At 43.5% G+C, this 18,880-nt stretch overlaps 1 protein-coding gene across 2 annotated transcripts in view; it reads left to right on the top strand.

The window, feature by feature from the left end:
* CNGB3 (cyclic nucleotide gated channel subunit beta 3) overlaps positions 1-18,880 on the top strand; it is a 1,205,394-nt gene that overhangs the window by 203,663 nt on the left and 982,851 nt on the right. For both annotated transcript variants that reach the window (XM_069621307.1, XM_069621308.1), the window contains exon 4: positions 4,910-5,029. In XM_069621307.1, the coding sequence (XP_069477408.1) occupies positions 4,910-5,029 (120 nt within the window). The remainder of the gene's footprint in view (positions 1-4,909; positions 5,030-18,880) is intronic.

Genomic DNA, 18,880 nt, shown 5'->3' with positions numbered 1-18,880 from the left:
ACGTGAATCCTGGCAGGGCCAAACTCAGCCTTTCATCCTTCCAAGGTCAATAAATGAGCACCACACACCGTGGGTAATAATAAGCAGCGCTGAGATACCTGGGGCTTTGTAGCGCTATATAAATGCTAAATTATTATGATTATTTATCTTGGTTACTTACAAAAATGGATTTTCCACACCCTCACCTCCATTGTCTTCTCTCCCCTTCCGGTTGTATGACTTCGGCTTCCCTGCTCCACTGTGTTTCCCCAGTATTTGCCAGTGCCAGCTTCCCCTCAACTCTATAACCTCCTAATCGACAAGCACACCCTAAAACACTCGAGGAAAGCACCATAAGGCATGTGTCAAGCGTCATCAGAAGGCCCTTAGAGGAGAGTGCCTACAACATGTTCTTTGCATGCCATTGAACGTGTTGAATTGTCTGCCCCATTCTCTCCCCGTACTATGCCGGCTACAGAGGCACGGTCGAACAATGCCTTCTTATTGTCTGAATTTTTAACTAAATCTACAAGATGCAACCACCCAGACCATTAACAGTCGTAAAGATTAGCCTGCCACCCCGACCATAATATTACGAACTATTATTATTACAGTGAATGAAAATATTGAAAGCCTTACCTAGACTGTGTAAATAATATTAAACAGGATCACTAGGGTTAATGAGCTATACATGCAGATATATAAATGTTACATTGCTTTTACTTGAGACCCTTTAATCCAATGCATTACGTCCCTTAGGCGTTTATTAAATTGGATGCCATCTGGTAGACATGTTTTTAACCTTGATGGACTGTTAAGCTGCACTTTCATTTGGAGATCTGTGCTTAGTGATTTCACCTCTGCAAAGGCTTTATTTTTCTCAACTACTTCCTTCAGAAAATCAGGAAAGATTGCCACCTGTGTTCCTCTCTATAACAATTTGCCCTTTTCTCTTAACAACTTAACAATTGCAGCAATTTTTCTCTGGTGCTCATTCTAGTCAATGTGAAAATAATTTGACACAGTGTTTTCTCGTTCATTCTCCCCATTCTGTATGAACATTGAATTCTGTAGGGTTGATCACTACATTTCCAAATAAATCTAAAAGTGCCTTTTACACCCGTTGATACATATCCTTCTCATCCTCAGTGATTTTTTCCACTCCTGCAAGCCGTAGGTTGAAATTCCTGCTTCTTATGCTCAGCTCTGTGTTTGTTGCACGTAACTGAGATAATTCTTCTTTCAAGTCATTTCGGGCTCTGAAACTTCCAGTAATTTCTTCAGATAATTCCTTCACTCTCATTGCCACTCTAGCCGTCCTGCCCTCTTTTTTAATCACCAACATCTTTAGCTACTTTAAGAAGCTGTGTGTAAATGTCTGTAGGACTTGGGACTTCATCGTCAATATGTAGGGCAGGTTTCGCTTAGGCTTCTTCAGGATAGGCGTCTCCTCTAGTTCAATCTCTTTCTTGTTGCTTAGTGTGCTGCTCATTCAATCTTTGGCTCATCAATATCAGGGAAGAGCAGGAGCCCTCTGTTGGAGCTGCTGCTCTGTCAACTGCCATTACGGAGTCCTCCATCTTAACTAATGGTTTTTTCCATGACATGTACATTTCTGGTCATTTTTGCTCCACAGAATGTCAATGTTACATGTAAAAGAGAAAAAGGTCTACCTTTAGGCATTTTAGCTTGTAATAGCAATCAAACGATATTTTGGTCTATAGATAAAATGTATTCAGATGTGATTTAAAATATATATTCTAACTTCATAAACAACTTTGTATTCGATACATTTGTTGTGTAATTATTCTGAAATTGTAAGGCTATGCCTATATGTAGCAACATTCAATTCAAATAATTTATTTTTTCCGTTAAACCCTTCAACTCATCCAATACAGATTCTGCCTAATCATAGTTAATTTATACAAACATAATCTACCAATACGTAGCCTGCAAAACCAAGTTTGTCGAAAGTGTGATTTGCTCAAACATAAATGCTGTTTGTGACAGTTGCATAATCAAATGAGTGTTCTTTTCTAAGAAAGCATTTCCCATTGGGATATTCTAGTATTAAGGGACCCTGTTTAATGTGACTCATTGTTTATTATGAGGGTAATTTAAGAATGTATCTGTGGTATTTTGTCCTTCAAGAAAATATCCACAAATTGGGAGAGTGGTTTTAGTATTGAAGCTAATCCTGATGTAATCCGCATTCCTGCTGATGGCAGGACACCCTTAGGGATTTTTGGTAGTCTATAAAAGGTGGTATGCATTATGTATGGCCCTTGAGGAGTAAGGAATTCTGCCTCATTGTATGAGACATAGCCTTCAGCTAAGGCTTCTTCTATAAGCAAACCTATGAGTGATTGTTGTTATGGAGTTGAGCTAACAATAAGTTATGTATATGGTCATTCAATAGTTCTCTGACCATATTATCATTACTTGATAATATGGTCAGAGTCATTACTTGAGTCATTCATTTCCACAGATGCTCAAACCATATCTGCAGGTTTTATTGTTCACTTTATATTTTATTTCAACTGAACCAGCGCCAGTTGTTCAGTTTTCTTTAGATGATAAAAGGAGTACTTGGCTGTTGTTCTATCTGCATCAACCAGATCAGTGCAATTTCAAATGTAATCAATTCTGAAGTGAGGGAGTGCTGAGAGTATAATAGCTCAGAGACAACACGTTTGTCTTGGAAGCAAGACAACGCACAGCTAACACCAGTTCAAAGCCTGGTGCCCTGCTTTGAAACTGGTCTTGGATAATAAGTACATTTAAGCTAATTAATTAGTTAAAACGCTAATACATTACTTGTATAAGGGGGTGGGTGCAATATAAAAGGGTTTCAAAAGCCTGCTGTGTTAATACTTTCTGCTAGCCTTCATCCCCAAACAATTGTTTTAGTGGATTTTGCATATCAATATCATAATCTCAATACTAGTTTGAAAAGGCTCACGGTTTGCTGCAGGTATGAAACTGAGACATTTTTCAGAACCACAATGTTCTGTTGCTTGTTCATGCCTCTGCCTCAAAATCGCTCTTTCATTATATTCGGCTACTCATTTATAATCCCTTTCATGGTCTTGCCTCCACAACCTCAGGCAAGGCATTTGACTGCACTCTCCCTCTTAAACACTTCGCTCCTCGATTCTTCACAACCTATCAGTCTCCTGCCCCTGTGCCTCATCCCACTTTTGCTCCTTTTCCATTCTTGACCCACTCCACTGGAAGGCTCTCCTCTGATCCTTCAATGCCATCTCTTCAGTGAAACTCTTTAAAACAAGTCTAAATCACTACAAGTCGCTCCAACCTCCAATCCAAACTAGCCGCCCATCCCATCTCTCCTGCATTCTGTCTTCAGACCACACTATGTAATTTATACATGTACAAATACTAACCCCAGACATCTAATGTTAAATAGGTTTTAATGTCCTCCAGTATCTGTCCCTGGCTCATGTTCCTATTGTTATCCTTCCCCACCCATGCATACGTCATTCTATACAACAATGAACTTTTACCTTGTTCTTCAAGAAATGCAAATACAAAATACAATTACTTTTTACAAAACTATGCACATGCAGAGGTTAAGAGAATAAACATGTTCGTTACTCCCTTTGAAGGTATAGGATGTGCAAAATATGTAGAATCGTGACATAATTTTAAGTTTTAAAGAATATGGAAGTCATTATAGAATGTGAAGTTAAATAAATTGGTATAGATGGGTTGTATCCCTATCCCTATTAGACATTCGTTATTATTATTATCATTGTTATTATTATCAGTGTATGTATTGAGGGCAGACCTGGCTAGGGAAGCAACGGAGCACTTAACTAATTGTAAAGAACAAGGTGAGAGAAGCAGAGAAACAAGGGAGCTGAGATCAGGGGAGGGGGAGGGTAGAGCAGGACATTTGGAAACTAGGGGTCTACCAGCAACCAGGGGATGAAATAGTGTATTGCAGATCACCTGGTCTCAGGTAGGGTAGGAGTGTGGACCTAAGTGTTAAAGAGGAACCATACCTTGAAGAGGAGGGTCTTGAGCTTCTTCCGAAACTGCAGAAATGAGGGGGCGAGTCTAATGTTGATTTGAGGAGGTTCCAGAGTCTTAGGGTATAGACAGGGAAGGCCTTGTTACCAACAATGCGGCCTAAACAGACCATATACATTAAAGAAAGTTGAGTTATTATCTAAGAATTAAGCCTATGATTGACTTTTGAGAAATAACTCAATATGTCCCCTTTTCTGTGTGATAAATATCATTGATGAAGTGGGGTTGTGTTGAGCACTCATTATAGCCCATTTAGGAGGGGTTTGTCCAATCTGTCCACATCATAGACCAGTGGACAAAACTGGATTCTACTAGGGTCATGCAGCCTACTAATCTAAACCAGAATTTGCCACGACATGGTCTCCATTTAACCAGCAGAGGTGCTTTATTTAAGCGTTATTGGGAGTGCAGGAGTTTATGAGGCACTTCATGTTTTATGAGACAGGCACAAATCATTGTGGCAGGCAAAACCATGTCACTTCAAATAATTGGATCGTGCAATACCTCCACTCTGTTATAAAAACATGAGAAACTGCCAGCTACTTTAATGTGCACTAATATATTGTGTGAAACGCCACATCTCTTCCTCATATTTGAGTACATGGCTATCACTCATAGGGGCTATATTCACAATTATGAAATCATCCATTCTGTGTCACTCTCTGTTAATGCATTGCTGTAGTACAACCTATGCCTGATGGTTCAAAACAACAGAAATGTACTTATAATTGTTTGTCAAACTATCACCTATCATTGGGGCATATGTATTTTCAAAAATACATTGCCATACTCAAATATATTCCTACATTTATTTTCAATGTAACCTGTGTACAATGATGGTCACTATACTGATGTAATGTATTTCCAATTACTGCAGGAGTGCCAGAAGCAGAAAACACCTAAGTGTCATCTTCAGAATTCCATTGACGATCATCTGTATGAAAGGTCTATTGTCTGCACAAAGACGAATAAGGATGAGAAGCTCACTAATAAGAAGGTGAGCTCTGTCGAGTGCTCTGATGTTAATATGAGCTTACTATCATTTGAAAAATGCCTTGAAATAGGATGTTCTAGTTACCTGACACTTAAGGGCAGATGCCACATTTGTCTGGGGATTCCTAATTGTGGATCCTGTAAGGCAAGAACTCCAAACAGCCAGACAATAAAAAGCATGCCTCTAAGGAAAAAGGCTTAGTGCACCGTTTTGCAAGGAAAACAAAGCACATTTTGTATACATAAAGGAAGAAGGTGACAAGAGGTCCTGTAGAGCCAAACTGACATGGAGTTCCATGTTAGTTCAAAGCAAGTACAAGGTTTTAAGGGAAGAGAGCGTCACTCGTGATGTAAACAGTATACAGTGTTAACCCCTCCACCCTCATTGGCTCCAACTTAAATAAATACTACTAGTCCCCTATTGTCCCTTGAACAATCGGCCACATTGTAATCTACCCTTGTCCTCTAATGCATGGTCTCCCTACTCCATCGTCTTGGTTCTTCGCTACCTAATTTGCGAGGTACCTTGAATGTACACTCCCCATTGGCTTAGTCACATGGTATGTACCTGGTTGCTAACATGAGCTCAGTGGATAACTCCAAAGTCAAATTGTCTCCTTAAAAAATGGTATGCATCTCTTGATGCCAGACATGTGGGTGCCCGCACCATGCCTCCCTGTCACTGAACAAAATTTGTTGGCATCACCTCCTGCTTCTAGTATCACATGTATCACATATCACAGGGTGTTTCACTCCTGGCTTGCTCTTTATCAGCTGCCCCTTCCTGGAGAGTCATCTGGGCCTTCCAAGGACCTCACTAAATAACCAAACTCTGATGGATTTAGGTATTATGTTTCACAGGCATCTGGCAGTTAAAATCGGATGGCCATTCTCCTAGCATATTTTTCCAGCTCAAGACCTCTACCCCAGCTCCCATGGGGTTGTCCTGCGGGACGGGCACAGCCTGCCTGTGCTCGGCCATTCACATTCCTTTCTGGTTTCGCAGGCCTACATCTCAATGCAATTAAATCGGTTCTGACTGATGGCCTCTATGCTCAGTTCCACTGCTGCGGCTTGGGAAGGGGTGATAATTTGAACTCTCATTCGCACTACGCTGCCACACTTCTGTTAGGACAGTTTTTCCAACTAAGGGCTAAGTAAAACAATTCAACTGTGACAGTACAAGACTCCTCTCTTAGTATAAAGCTGTACCACCTGTATTTATGGTAGCGTAGAGAGAGCAGCCAGGTTTATCTTAGGAGGGAGCGAGGGCTGTAGAATCAGTACAAAGAAATTGTAATACACATATGGTCGAAAGAAACACTGACATAGTATACATTGTAAAAAAGAAATGGTTTATTTAAATACAAGTATGCCCCAATAAATCTTGGTGGAAATAAGCACTATCACAGATCATATAAACACATTATAAAAAAACACAACACTATGCTTGCAGGTACACAGACCAAAGCATATAACCTTATGTGGAACACATAACAGTAGTTCGAGCGAAGTCAAAAAGAATAGTTACTTTTGGATTACTTACAGTAATACAGGGTAGTAGAGCCTAGCAGTTATACTGTGATGCTCAGCAAGAAAACACGTAGTAAGTCAACTGGACAATATACTTTTCAACTCTGAATCAGGATAACACACTTATTCTAGGGGAATTGGACCTTTGGGTGTAATATTCAATTACACTTACTTTTCAACTCAGTGGAACGCAGTCTAAGATCGGTAAGAAATGTTTACACTAGTTGAGGATTGCATTATGCATACCAGGTTCAGCTACACCTAAAGAACACTTTTCAAGAATGGCACAAAGCTATTCTAGGCAGGTAAAACCTAATATTGTAATATACTATTACAGGTTGCCTTTTCAGATCAGTTCAACACAGATTAAGGTAAGCAATAACTCTTAAACTTGTTTTAGGATGGCACACAGCTAACACAAGGTAAGTAAAACCTATATACTTTTTAAAGGTGCTTTCAGCAACTTAAATGTAAGTATAACCTAAGGCAGACTTATTCTGGACAGGCTAGCAGCAAGTCAGAGGTAGGAAGAACCAATTGGGGACACTCATACAATTATCCTAACAGGAATAATAAAGTGAAACCAACAGCATTACTTCTGTGAAGAGGGGAGCCCAATTCACAGGTGAGTAAGTTAACCGTCTCTCTACTTTCTGTTAGAATGGCGAGACAGTTTCTTAGGAAAGTAAGACTTTGAGAATACTTATTTTAGAAGGCACACAGCTTATTTAAGGTAAGTAAATCCTATGTATACTTTTAAGAATGGCAGAACATAACTAAGGTAAGTAATAACTTTTTGTAACCATACATTACCTATATTTAGTTGACAAATTCACTAACAAAGTAACATTTCAACACTTGGTTTTCAAGGCAGACCCCTTAAAGTATCCATCGCTTCCCATTTTTAGTACATGAGTTACAAGAGTTCTCTCTGAGGCAGAAGAGGGACCTTAATGGTCTAGCACAGTGGCGTAACACAAAATATGGGGCCCGCCTGCGAGCCATGCTGAGGCCCCCCCAACTCGGCAACAAACCACGGGTCGCGCCACACTCTGGGCCGGCCTAGATTGTCACACTTGCGCAACATACACGAACGTGCTGCTGAAGGGGTATGCCACACACTGCACTAGGAGAAAGATATAAATATGTATTTTAATGCAATATACAGCACACTTTGTGAGAAAAATTGGCTATAAAGCCACAGTGTTTGCAATTGTTTTGTAGGGTAACAACAATCCAATACACGCAAGTCACCAACAGTGCACAGGAACATTAATGCTTTGCTATTAAAAATGCCATGCCACAACGAAAACATGTCCAACTGGCTGCACAATGTAGACCAGTGCAGACACGTAATAACATTACAATAATGCATGCCAGGCCACATTTAGAAATACCTAGACTGGCTGCACCAGAATGCCAGTCAAAGCAATAACCCTCATCAAGAAGAGAGCACACCTTAAAGCCTGCGTCTCTGCGGCCTCTACCAACACGGCCAAACTCTTTAAAATTTGCAAGGAACTGGTCAATTCTGTTGCAGTCTCTACCTCTCTTGTTCCCTCCAAGGCCATCTGTACGGCTCTGGCCTCTCACTTCTCTGCTAAATCTCAGGACATCCTGTCCTCTATTTCCTCTTCCTCTCTCTCTTCCTCTCTAGGCGCCCACTTTGGCCATCTCTACCTCTCCTCCTCCTTTTTCCTCTTTCTCTCTGACAACACCTGACAAGGTTTCTAGAAAAGTCCGATCTATGAAAGCGTCGTCCAAACATGTGTTCCCTGCTCCTCCATAACCATCAAGGACCATATTGACACCCTCGCTCCAGCCTTGGCGGATTTCTGTAATCACTATTTAGCCACTGCAACGTTCCCCTCTCTCCTTAAGCACTGCCCTGCGCACCCACTCCTCAAGAAGCTGTCTGCTGATCCTACCTGCCTGGCAAACTATTGCCCAATCTCCATCAACCCTTTCTTGGGCAGACTCTTGGAAAAGCTTGCCATCTCCCAGCTTACTCTCCACACTGAATCTGTTGGTTGTCTCCATGACCATCAGTCTGGCTTCAGAGCTGCCAGAGGCATGGAAACTGCTCTCCTGAACACCTGTGAAGATCTGCCCTCTAACCTTGATTCCAGCATTCCTTCTGTCCTCAGCCTCTTTCTTTCCTCTGCTTTCAACATGGTCAACAACGCCATCCTGATCAATCGACTCAGTGAGAACCTGGGCATCACGGACTAGACCCTGGAGTGACCTCCTTCCTCTTGGACTGGCCACCCCCCCTTCCAGGTCCAACCTGGTCCCAATCTCTCTGCCACCTCTCTCTACCTGTGGCGTTCCCCAGGGCTCTATACTCTCACCCTGGTTTTTCAACCTCTACTTGGCCCCTTTGGTCCACCTGATCTCTACCTTCTCCTCTAACTTTCAGTGTTATGCGGATGACTCAGCTTTCCTTCAGATTCCCCTCAGCCACCTCTCCTCTCTCGCTCATTCCTGACTGTCTATCTGGAATTGAGGATTGGTGTGCCTCTAACGATCTCTGCCTTAATTCCAGTGGACCTAAAAAACTGTGTGTGGAACACATTAGGAACATGGCACTGAAAATAATATATCAGGGCCAAGCAAGATTTGAGCACCTGATTGCTCATCTGGAGACTTGACATTTTTAAGTGCTTCTGGATGAAGAGCCTAATTTTTGGGAACTCACAAATGTGAGAATAAGATCTGGCACAGTACTCTGTCCACACCAGAGCAGTACCAAAAACTACAACTCTCAACCTGTTGCACACCCTCTGGGATTATTTTATCATCTGCTTCTGTTGGGATCTCATTGGGCACCACATGTCTCTCACTAGAGTCTGCATTTTATGATACTTTTCTATCACCATTTGATTGATTGCTGACTCATGTGCCTGTGACCGGCTTTGTCTAGGGTTATTGCTCTACTTGAACACAAAACATCTAAGGTGACTGCGCTTAGTCATCACAATAAGCATTGGCCCCCAGAGACAATGTCATCTCATGGGGAGCCCTTCCCTGCACCAGCCATCCTCCAGGCTGGATCCCAGACAATCAAGGGCCATCGACATTGACCCAGACCACCAAGGGATGTGTCAACGCCCTTTAACACATATGAATATTCACACTCCCTTTTGTCTGTAGACATGCACAGCTCCCTATTACTGTTGACTTTCAGTATTCTCCTGATTGAGACTGCTGATTGCTTATTCATTTTTAATGACTTTGTGTCTGAGAATTTGTCATAAAGGCAAAAAAAGTATAAGGACACAATAAGTAAATAAAAAGAGCGGTGGGGAAGTGGAAGAGGGGCAACAGAAAGTAAGAGCACAGAGAGATGGGATAGTTATGAGGTTTCTGAGCATTATGCAAATGATCTGTTTTTCCTTGGTTTAGAAAAAGTAGTGCAAAGAAATTAAGATATTTACTCACTTACTGAGGCATTATGTTCGTGCAAATCTATGTTTAAAATGGAGCTTATCAAGGAGGGGAGAAGCAATGGTGCTCTACTACAGGAAGAAAATGGGAAGGTAAAATGATTCATCATTAGCTCGTATGGTAGAGCATTGGGGCAAACAGGCTGTGCATTTCAGTCACTAAAAAGTACATTGGCTGTAGTTAAAGAAGCAATGACAAATGGGCAATGAATAATAAGGTATAAGGATAATACCTAAAGAGGGCCATAAACAAATTCTGTCAGCCACATGGAAAGCTGCAACAGTAGGCAGCTTTTATGATGTGAGCACTACTGCATTAGATTAGTGGCTGGCATGGCCTCTACTTAAACTATAAAATCAGGGAAGATTTGAATATTCCGTTGACTTTGAGAAAAGACTCTACTCTGTGATTAGCCCAAAAGCCACAATAAAGAGCAACTATGGGGAAATGAAGTCTCTGTATGTTTGTTTTTTTTTAACATGATTTCAATTTAATGGGCAACCACATAACCCAGGTCAAATGTTTTGATCTCATTGACATAAAACCACCTCCAGAGCACACCGAGTAGTTGCATCTGTTTAAGATCTGTTGCTAAATACAAGTGATATCTCCTGTTTCATTTCATATTACCCAGCGATAATAGGGACAGATTATTCAGAGTGGGAAGCCCATTGGAAATTACAGATGGACTCTGGGTGGGGCGGGGCGGGTTCCTCTATATGGAGGTCCTTCACCACAATGAAACCCACACAAAGTGACAATGGTATGTTACACTTCCAAGACAATACACAAGAGGGCCGGTAACAAGCTATGGTAGAGACAGACAGCATGCATTAAAAGACGACTTGGAGAAAGCTATGGATAAGGTTAAAGAACTCCAAGATCAATAAGAAGGAGGGAATCCAAAAACAAGTAGATGGCTTCCACCCTTAAAAAAGGATCTGACAATATGACACATTTGTGTATTAAATCCAGTGGAGAACATGGAGGGTTACATCATTTTGAGCATAGTGACCAAGATTCTAATTGGTTGGCACTTGGAATTGGGTGCAGAAACTCAGAAAACAAGATTGCAAGGGTTTTCACATCTACCTTTGGGAAAATAGACAACGCGACAAGGGGAGAATATTTACATTACTATAAGAACTTTATATCAGAAGGACATGTAGAGTTCTTTCCACGACTAGTTTTATTAATGTTATTATAATCACCATTAAAATTAGGGCATTTATTGAGAGCAGACCTAGCTTCAGTAAGCATTTGAGAGCTGCACAAGTCATAAGGGGAATGTACTTGGTGAGTTAAGCAGATCAATACAAGGTGGTCGGAAGCTAACAACAGGGGAGTAGGAGGGCAGGCAATTTGGCAGCAAGGGTTCTACAAACATTGATGGAGGGAAGGGGAGAGGGCTGATGAACCAATCTTAGGTTAGGTGGGTCATGAGGTTTGTGTGGATCTAGGTGTTAGGGAGGCACCATTGCTTGATAAGGAAGGCATTGAGCTCCTTCCTGAAATGTAGAAGAGAGGGGGCAAGTCTCATGTTGACAAGGAGGAGATTCCAGAGTCTTAGGCATAGACAAAGAAGGCCTGTCTTCTGGATCTTTTCTTCTGGCACCAGTGGAATTCACTACTTCTGGATCATAGCCAGAGGTAGCTTGAGGACTTGAGGGCAATAGCCTTGTAGATGATGCCGCACGATTTGAAGGTGATACATGCTTGCAGTGGCACCCAGTGGCATTCAATGAAGGTCAGGGTGATGTGGTTGAATTGTGGAGACCATTGATGAGCCATCCTGTAGTATGTAGGACAAACCTCAAGGGTGCCAGAGTGGTCCACTGATGGTCTTCCATGAGGGCATTCCCACCATCCCGGGGGGAGAGAACCAAGGCTTCGAAAGCAGATTTGAAGCAATTTGCTGGGAAGAAGGGTTTGACATTCTGCAATAAAAAAAAAGTTATTACCAAGCCATTTTTCCCTTCCTTGCTATGATTGAAAGATGTATGTCAATGTAGACTCCAAGGAAGTAGGTGCGGGTTGTCAGCTGGTGTGTGAAGCTCTCAAGGTCCATAGCAGAGGCAGGTCTGGATGTCAAGGAATTTGGTCTTGAAGGGAAAGAGCTTCACATAAACACAGGACATGCAGAACTGGATCCATGTGAGGCATGACTTCACCCTGTGGATGTCTTTGGGAGGGTAGATCTTGAATTTGATCTGCTTGTCATCTGTTTATTGGAGAATATTGTGTGGAGTGGTGCATGTAAAGGTTGAGGATCAAAGGGAAGATGATGGATCCTTGCGGGACTCAACATGTGATAGGTAGAGTTGGTGATCTTGAAGAATCCATTTGGATGAATTGGTGGCAGTTAGCAAGATAGGGTTAGACCCAGCTAAGAACGGTGTGGCAGATCCCCATGCAGCGATATAGGACCACAGTGAAGAAGAACCATGAAGAAGGAGGAAGGCTTCTGCTGTGCTGCGATGGGCTGTGCTTGCAGCCTCACAGTCCCTGAATTACGCACCCATGAGTGCTGTGAGTGGCCAAGCCCCCTCTCTGCCTCATACTGTTATGGGCTGTCGGCTATTGTTCCAACCTGACTTAGCCATCACTTATCATGTTAAGTGAGTTTGATCTGAGTGGCCAGAGACACTTATGCTGCGTGCTGGCAAGTTCTTGCAGGCGATTGATTGGGCCCTGGTCCTGTGCTGTTACCTGATTAGCCGTTTCTACGTGGTCTGCATGGGGAAGAACTAACAAGGTCCCATTTGCCACTGTCCTCTTCCTGCCATTGGATTCTATGACTGATAACCTGTTACACTGAGGTAACTGGGTGAGGGAGGGCCGTCAGACTATGGCAGCCCCTTAAGCTGTTGTGGCAATCCTATCCATTTCCTCATAATCATTGTATCTGAGCCTATAAACTGACTAGTTTTGACACTTGTTTCAGTGGTTATCTTTTGCACCAGATATTCCATGAATTATGAATACATGTACTAGTCCAGGGTTACTTATATTTTCACCCGGCAATGGACACTATTATACAGTGTATTCTCAGTATTGCTTTTTTATAATGCTGCATCTGTGAATTTCTGTGCATAGAATTCTGCCTAGTATATTTGCTTATAGTTGCACAATTTGCATTTATTTGCATATGCCTGCTTCTTTGTAGATATTTAGCCTTCGACCTTTTATATATAACTCATAGGCCTCGTTATGGGTCCGGCGGTAACCCTTCCGGTGCTATCGGCGTGTTTCCGTCGGACCTGTAAAAAATTACCAGCGTCTCACTTCCCAGTGCCACCAGGCTAATTTGAGTCCAGTGGCCGTTAATTTTGTTAGTCTCATGGGAATTGGGACAAGGGAGCACCGGGACCATTAAGAACGGTGCCAGTGCTCCTGTGAGAACTTTGTGAGCTGGCGCCGTTCCGCCCGGCAGATCTGATCCTGGCGGGTGGGACGGCATCCACCCGCAGAGTTGTAGTGTGCCTGTCCGGAAACAACGGTGCCCGTAGGTTTACCAGGACCGTTATTTCTGGACTGGCACAATTGTAATGAGGCACGCAGTCTATTGTTTTAAACTCGCTATTCTTGTGCAATATTCGGGGTATTGTTTTTTATACATGAAATTAAATTAAATTATATTTTATTTATATCACGCTTATACACAAGTGTTTCAGAGCATGACCAGGCAAAGGGAGAGGAACAGGGGAGAACAAAAACAACGATCTTACTAGGCCGAGTAACATTGAGAACGCACAAGTGCATGGGAAAGGAAAGGGGGAAAGTGCATGGAAGGGGGGAGAAGTGGAAAGTGCAGAACAGAGGAGAGAAACAGAATAAATATTAAATAAGTAAAATAAATAAATAAATAAATAAATAAATAAATAAATAAATAAATAAATAAATAAATGCGATAAACAGTGGTAGTTCAGCCAGCAAGTGGCAAGTGCTAAGTTAGTCAGATAGGGTATTTCTGATAAGTGCAGAAGAAAGTGAGTGGGGGACTGTATGGGTACAGATACAGATCCCAGTGCAAGTAGTGGGCCGGAGGCAGTGTAGGGTGGCAGGGTGAGCAGGTACCTGGGCCCGAAGGACAGATGGCGGCCAGGTGCATGGTGCAGAGAGAGAAACCGGAGATGGTTCTCCTCAAGTTTCAAGGTGGCAGGCAGGCTGTTCCAAAGGGAGGCCCCAGCCGAAGACAGAGATCTACCACTGTCACGTTTCTTTGAAAAACAACTGACCCTGAGGTAGTTAGAAGTAGAGGAGCGAAGGGCTCGAGAAGGGAGGTATTTACAGATGGATAGTTGAAGGTATTTTGGACCCAGACCCCACAAAACCTTGTGGACAATGCAGAGGTTATTAAATGTAATCCTTGCATACACTGGGAGCTGAAGAGATACAAGGGTTTCTTGAGGAGAGGATGCACAAGGGAGTGCTTGAGTGGGGAGGGGAAAGATCCAGAGACAAAGTAGAGGTTGCAGAAATCAGAAGGGCCGGAGTGAGGGTATCAATGTGGTCCTTAATGGTTTTAGAGGAACAGGGATGGACCTGTTTTGATGAGGCTTTCATCGTTCGGACTTGTCTTGCGACCTCATCAGGGGAGAAAAGGGGAAAGGAGGAGAAAAGGGGAAGGGGGACCTGAAGGTCAGTAAGCTGAGAAGGAGTGGGCCGAGAAGGGGGAGCAGAGGAGAGGGTGGACAAGATGTCCTGGGTTTTAGAGATAAAGTGAGAGGCAAGGGCATTACAAAGAGCCTGGGAGGCGAGAGGAGGGATGGACACTGAGGTAGGGTTGGCCAGCTCCTTACAGATTTTAAAGAGTTCGGCCAAGTTGTTAGATGCCGCAGAAACACCGGCTTGAATGTGGTCTCTCTTCTTGGTGCGGACAGAGAGTCAGTATTGCCTTTGGAGCAGGCAGGAGTCCAGTTTGTCTGAGGATGAGCAAGAAGCCCTCCATTCCCTCTCAGCCACCCTACACTTAGGTTTCAGTGTAGCTAGGTCAGAGTCATACCAAGAATGCATTTAGCTTTGGACTTCAAACATATCCTTATGACAGGGGCAAGAGCATCAAGAGTAGCAGGAATAGAGGAATAAACCAGGGACAGGGCTGTGTCAGGGTGTGAGTCAGCCAGGGGTGGAGGGTGGGGAGAAGGTGGCAGCGAAAGCCTCGACTGAAACATGCTTCATGGGCCGTATGTCTGAGAAGGTGGGTGGCAATCTTTAGGTAGGCTTGGCTTGAGGGGAGGAGATGGAAAGATGGGAGGAGAGGAGGCATTGATCACTCCAGGAGAGAGAAGCAGTGAGGGGAATAGAGAGGGGGAGGCCAGAGGAGATCAAGACATCAAGTGTGTGACAAGCAGAGTGAATCGGTCCAGAGGGGAGGTTAGAGAGGGAGAGCGAATCGCAGAGGTCGCAAAAGAGCGCAGATGAGGAACAGGGAGAATAAAGATGGATGCTGAGGTCACCAAGAAGGAGGAGTTGAGTGGTGGAGGCCAGGAGGGAGAAGGATAGGTCTGCCCACTCTGATAGAAAAGAGGTGATTTGACCAGGGGGCCGCTAGAGAGTAGCAACAGTAAGAAAGTGGCTAGGAGAGAAAGAGAGCCTGAAGACAAAGCATTCGAAAGAGGAGTAAGTCTGAGTGGGGATGAGAGAGGCAGGAATCCACTCAGGGAAGATCAGGGCTACACCCACTCCAGGCCGGATGGATCTGGGGGCAGAGAGGATCTGGTAGCCATCAGGGAGGAGAGTGTCAAAGCTTGTGACAGAGCTGGCCGTGACTCATGCCTCAGTAAGACCAAGGACATCAAGGTCAAGTTCTTCAAGGAGGTGGCAGATGTCAGAGGAGTGCTTGACAGCACAGCGATAGTTGAGAGTGGGAAGGTGAAGGTTGCCAGCCTTAAAGACCTTCCGGGGGGGTACAAATAAGAGGTACACCCTATTGAGGTGTAGAGGGAGCTTGAGATGGGGCAGAAGAGGAAGGAAAAGAAGGCAAGGTAGCCAAGGGAGGAGAGTAAGGGACAGCTGGAGATGAGAGGAAGTTGATGAGGCAAGGAAACCGCCTATCAAAGAGGAGGAGATTGGCCTGAGGGCCTTGCACCATGACAATACCATTTAGGGAGACATTAATGATAACTCTGGAGGAGTCAAGGGAATCCATGAGGACTTCCCAGTGGGTGCCACCATTAATGGGAGAGGAGGAGACAGGACAGAGCACAGAGATCATATGAGGGGTCCAGAGATTTGGCGAAGGAACGACAAAGAGGATGTCAGTGAGGGTTTGTCTGGCAGAGGCGCTGGAATAGGTATCAACAATGTGGAGACATGGGTTGGAGGACGAGATATCCTTTTTAAATTTCTTCTTACCAGACTTAGTGAGAAGTGAAGGATAGTTGAGAGAGAAGCCATTGGAGTAGATAGGAGAAACAGATAATGCCATGGGCAGGTACAGAGAGGAGGCAGTAGGAGAAATATGCAAGTACAGCGGTAATGGAACAGTCAATGGGCTAGCAGGTTACAATTGCGGGCCAAAAGTTAAATGAAAAACACACCCAAATTTGACTTATGAAAACACACCCAAATTTGACTTTCAAAAACACACCCAAATTTACTTATGAAAACACATCCCATGTCTTTAACTTTGAGATTTTATTTTCTATGTATAGTATGATAGCATTTTGGTCTCCTATCTCTGTTTTCCCTGCATTTAGACTTTCGGGAACTCAATTTCTACTGCAACCCCTGCGCATAAAATGCTTGGCTTTATAAACGTCTACTATAGGAATGGTGCAAGGTCCCTTGGTCTTCTAGATGTTTTGAAGGGTCTTATGCACAGAGACCTTCCACTGATTATTGGCAGAGATTTCAACCTTATATTGGGCTCAGGTGAGGACCTTATGATTGATCTGAATGAGAAATGGGTTTTCTCAGTCCCTAGTCCCAGTCTGATGGTGGGCTCTTTGAGATCTACTGCTGGAAACCAGTCACAGAGCCATTAACAGTAGGTTTGACTCGCCATCTGCTGGTAACGATACTTTGAATAATGGGCGCTTCCACAGTATTATTGATTATATCTTGGTCCCCATGAAATGCTGGGGCTGCATCAATGAGTTTGAAATCCTTGACTCCTGATCTAGTGACCATTGTCCGCTATCTCTTGCCTGGACTGGGGGCGGGAAGGCCCATGGTCATAAATACCTTTTACCCTTGGGTCCTTTGCTTGGGGGGGGGCATAGAGTATGACCTCCTGGACAAAGGTGTGGCCTTGAACAAAGATGTCCTATCAACATGCTCAAACATGCACACATCACCCCTACTAATTATTAAAGCTTTTGACTCTAATATTAAAAAATGTGTAGAGATCTTTATCACTATGAATGATGTATCCTTTAATTCTATGGCTCAAACTAATTCATGGCTATTGGCCACAAGTAAAGAAAATAAAAAGGCTCACCTGGTTGCACTCAAGGGTAAGGACCCGGTTATTGCCCTTATTAGGGAGTGGCGCAGAGAGTATAAAAGACAACTTGAAGAAGAAAGCGGGAAATTGCCCAAGATCATTGGGGCACGATGTATAGCTGCCATTTCCAATGATAGCAAGAATTTCTGTAGAATCGTTGCTTGCAATTGCTCCAGTGTTGACCTTGGTGGTACTTCAGTCTCCGATATTTAGTTCACGAACAAGACTCAGTCAACCATTTTAGTAACCTGTATAGTGCAGTGAAGAGGGCTGGCTTTAAAGCCACCAAGCTAATGATTGTCTTCTTTATAGAGTACTCCTCTGTGATTGATATTGAGATACCACTGGCCATGGCATCTCTGAGGGACACACCATTGCTTCCCCACTTGTTGAAGGAGGTGGAACTGGCCATTGCAAGGCAGAACCTCAACTACGTGCTTGAGTCTGATGGTGTCCCAAATGACCTTTTTTGCCTCTGTATTGAGCTGTTTTTCCCCGTTCCTTACACAGGCTTCTAATGCTCTTCGATATACGAACACTATCATTGCTAGCTGGAAAGTCAGTACCATTGTACCCATTCACAAGAAGGGGTCAAAATTACTGCCATCCTCAAAATATTCTCTGGCATTATGGGAAGACTGGAAAAATGGGTGACGGCAAACAATGTTCTATCCGACACACAGCTAGATTTTAGATCTGGGATGGGCACTATAAATTAATGTATACATTTATATTTGATACTGTGCAAATATGATTTTCTTGCTGTCTACGTGACCTTTATGGACCTTAGCTCAGCATTTGACCACATATACAGAGATCTCTGTTGCCATGGATACCATCTTTTTCACTGGGTTTCTTCCCCAGGGCCTATATTTGGATTACGTGTTAGGCACAGCTCAAAGGTGGAACACATGAGAAGCAAGGACCTGTGAACGTGGGTGTGCAGGAATGCAATGTACGTTGTCAGTGTATGTGAAAGCATAATGAGCATTTGTACACTTTGGGGCACGATTCATCGAAATGTGCACAGAAATCCCACAAGGGACGCGCGCCGAGAAGGACACTGCATGAGCCTGCATGTAGAATAAAAAATGCAAGTAACTGTAACCGTAATTCTAAATCACGGCCAGAACGCCCCTGACACGCCCACAGGCAAAGCATAAACAGCCAGAACAGCTACCTTTGCTCGCTCTGTGGGTGCACCTTTCAAACAGTGCATGGGGTCCCCCGCAAGCAGGCCTGCATCTTGGGGACCCTGCGCAGGGTCTCCCGTAACTGTTGCTGGCACCCCGACGACATGCGTATGAAAAATCATAACTCAGTCTTAACTTGGAAGATCTGAGTGTGAACCACCGTAAACCGTTCCTGCACCCCGCTACACTGCTTACGCACACCCCTAAGTTAGATCGGAACCCTGGTTGCGTA

Source organism: Ambystoma mexicanum, chromosome 5q (assembly GCF_040938575.1).
Source record: "Ambystoma mexicanum isolate Mex_15411 chromosome 5q, UKY_AmexF1_1, whole genome shotgun sequence".
Classification (NCBI taxonomy): domain Eukaryota; kingdom Metazoa; phylum Chordata; class Amphibia; order Caudata; family Ambystomatidae; genus Ambystoma; species Ambystoma mexicanum.
Note: the sequence above shows the minus strand (reverse complement) of the source record. Positions and strands in the feature narration are given on the sequence as shown.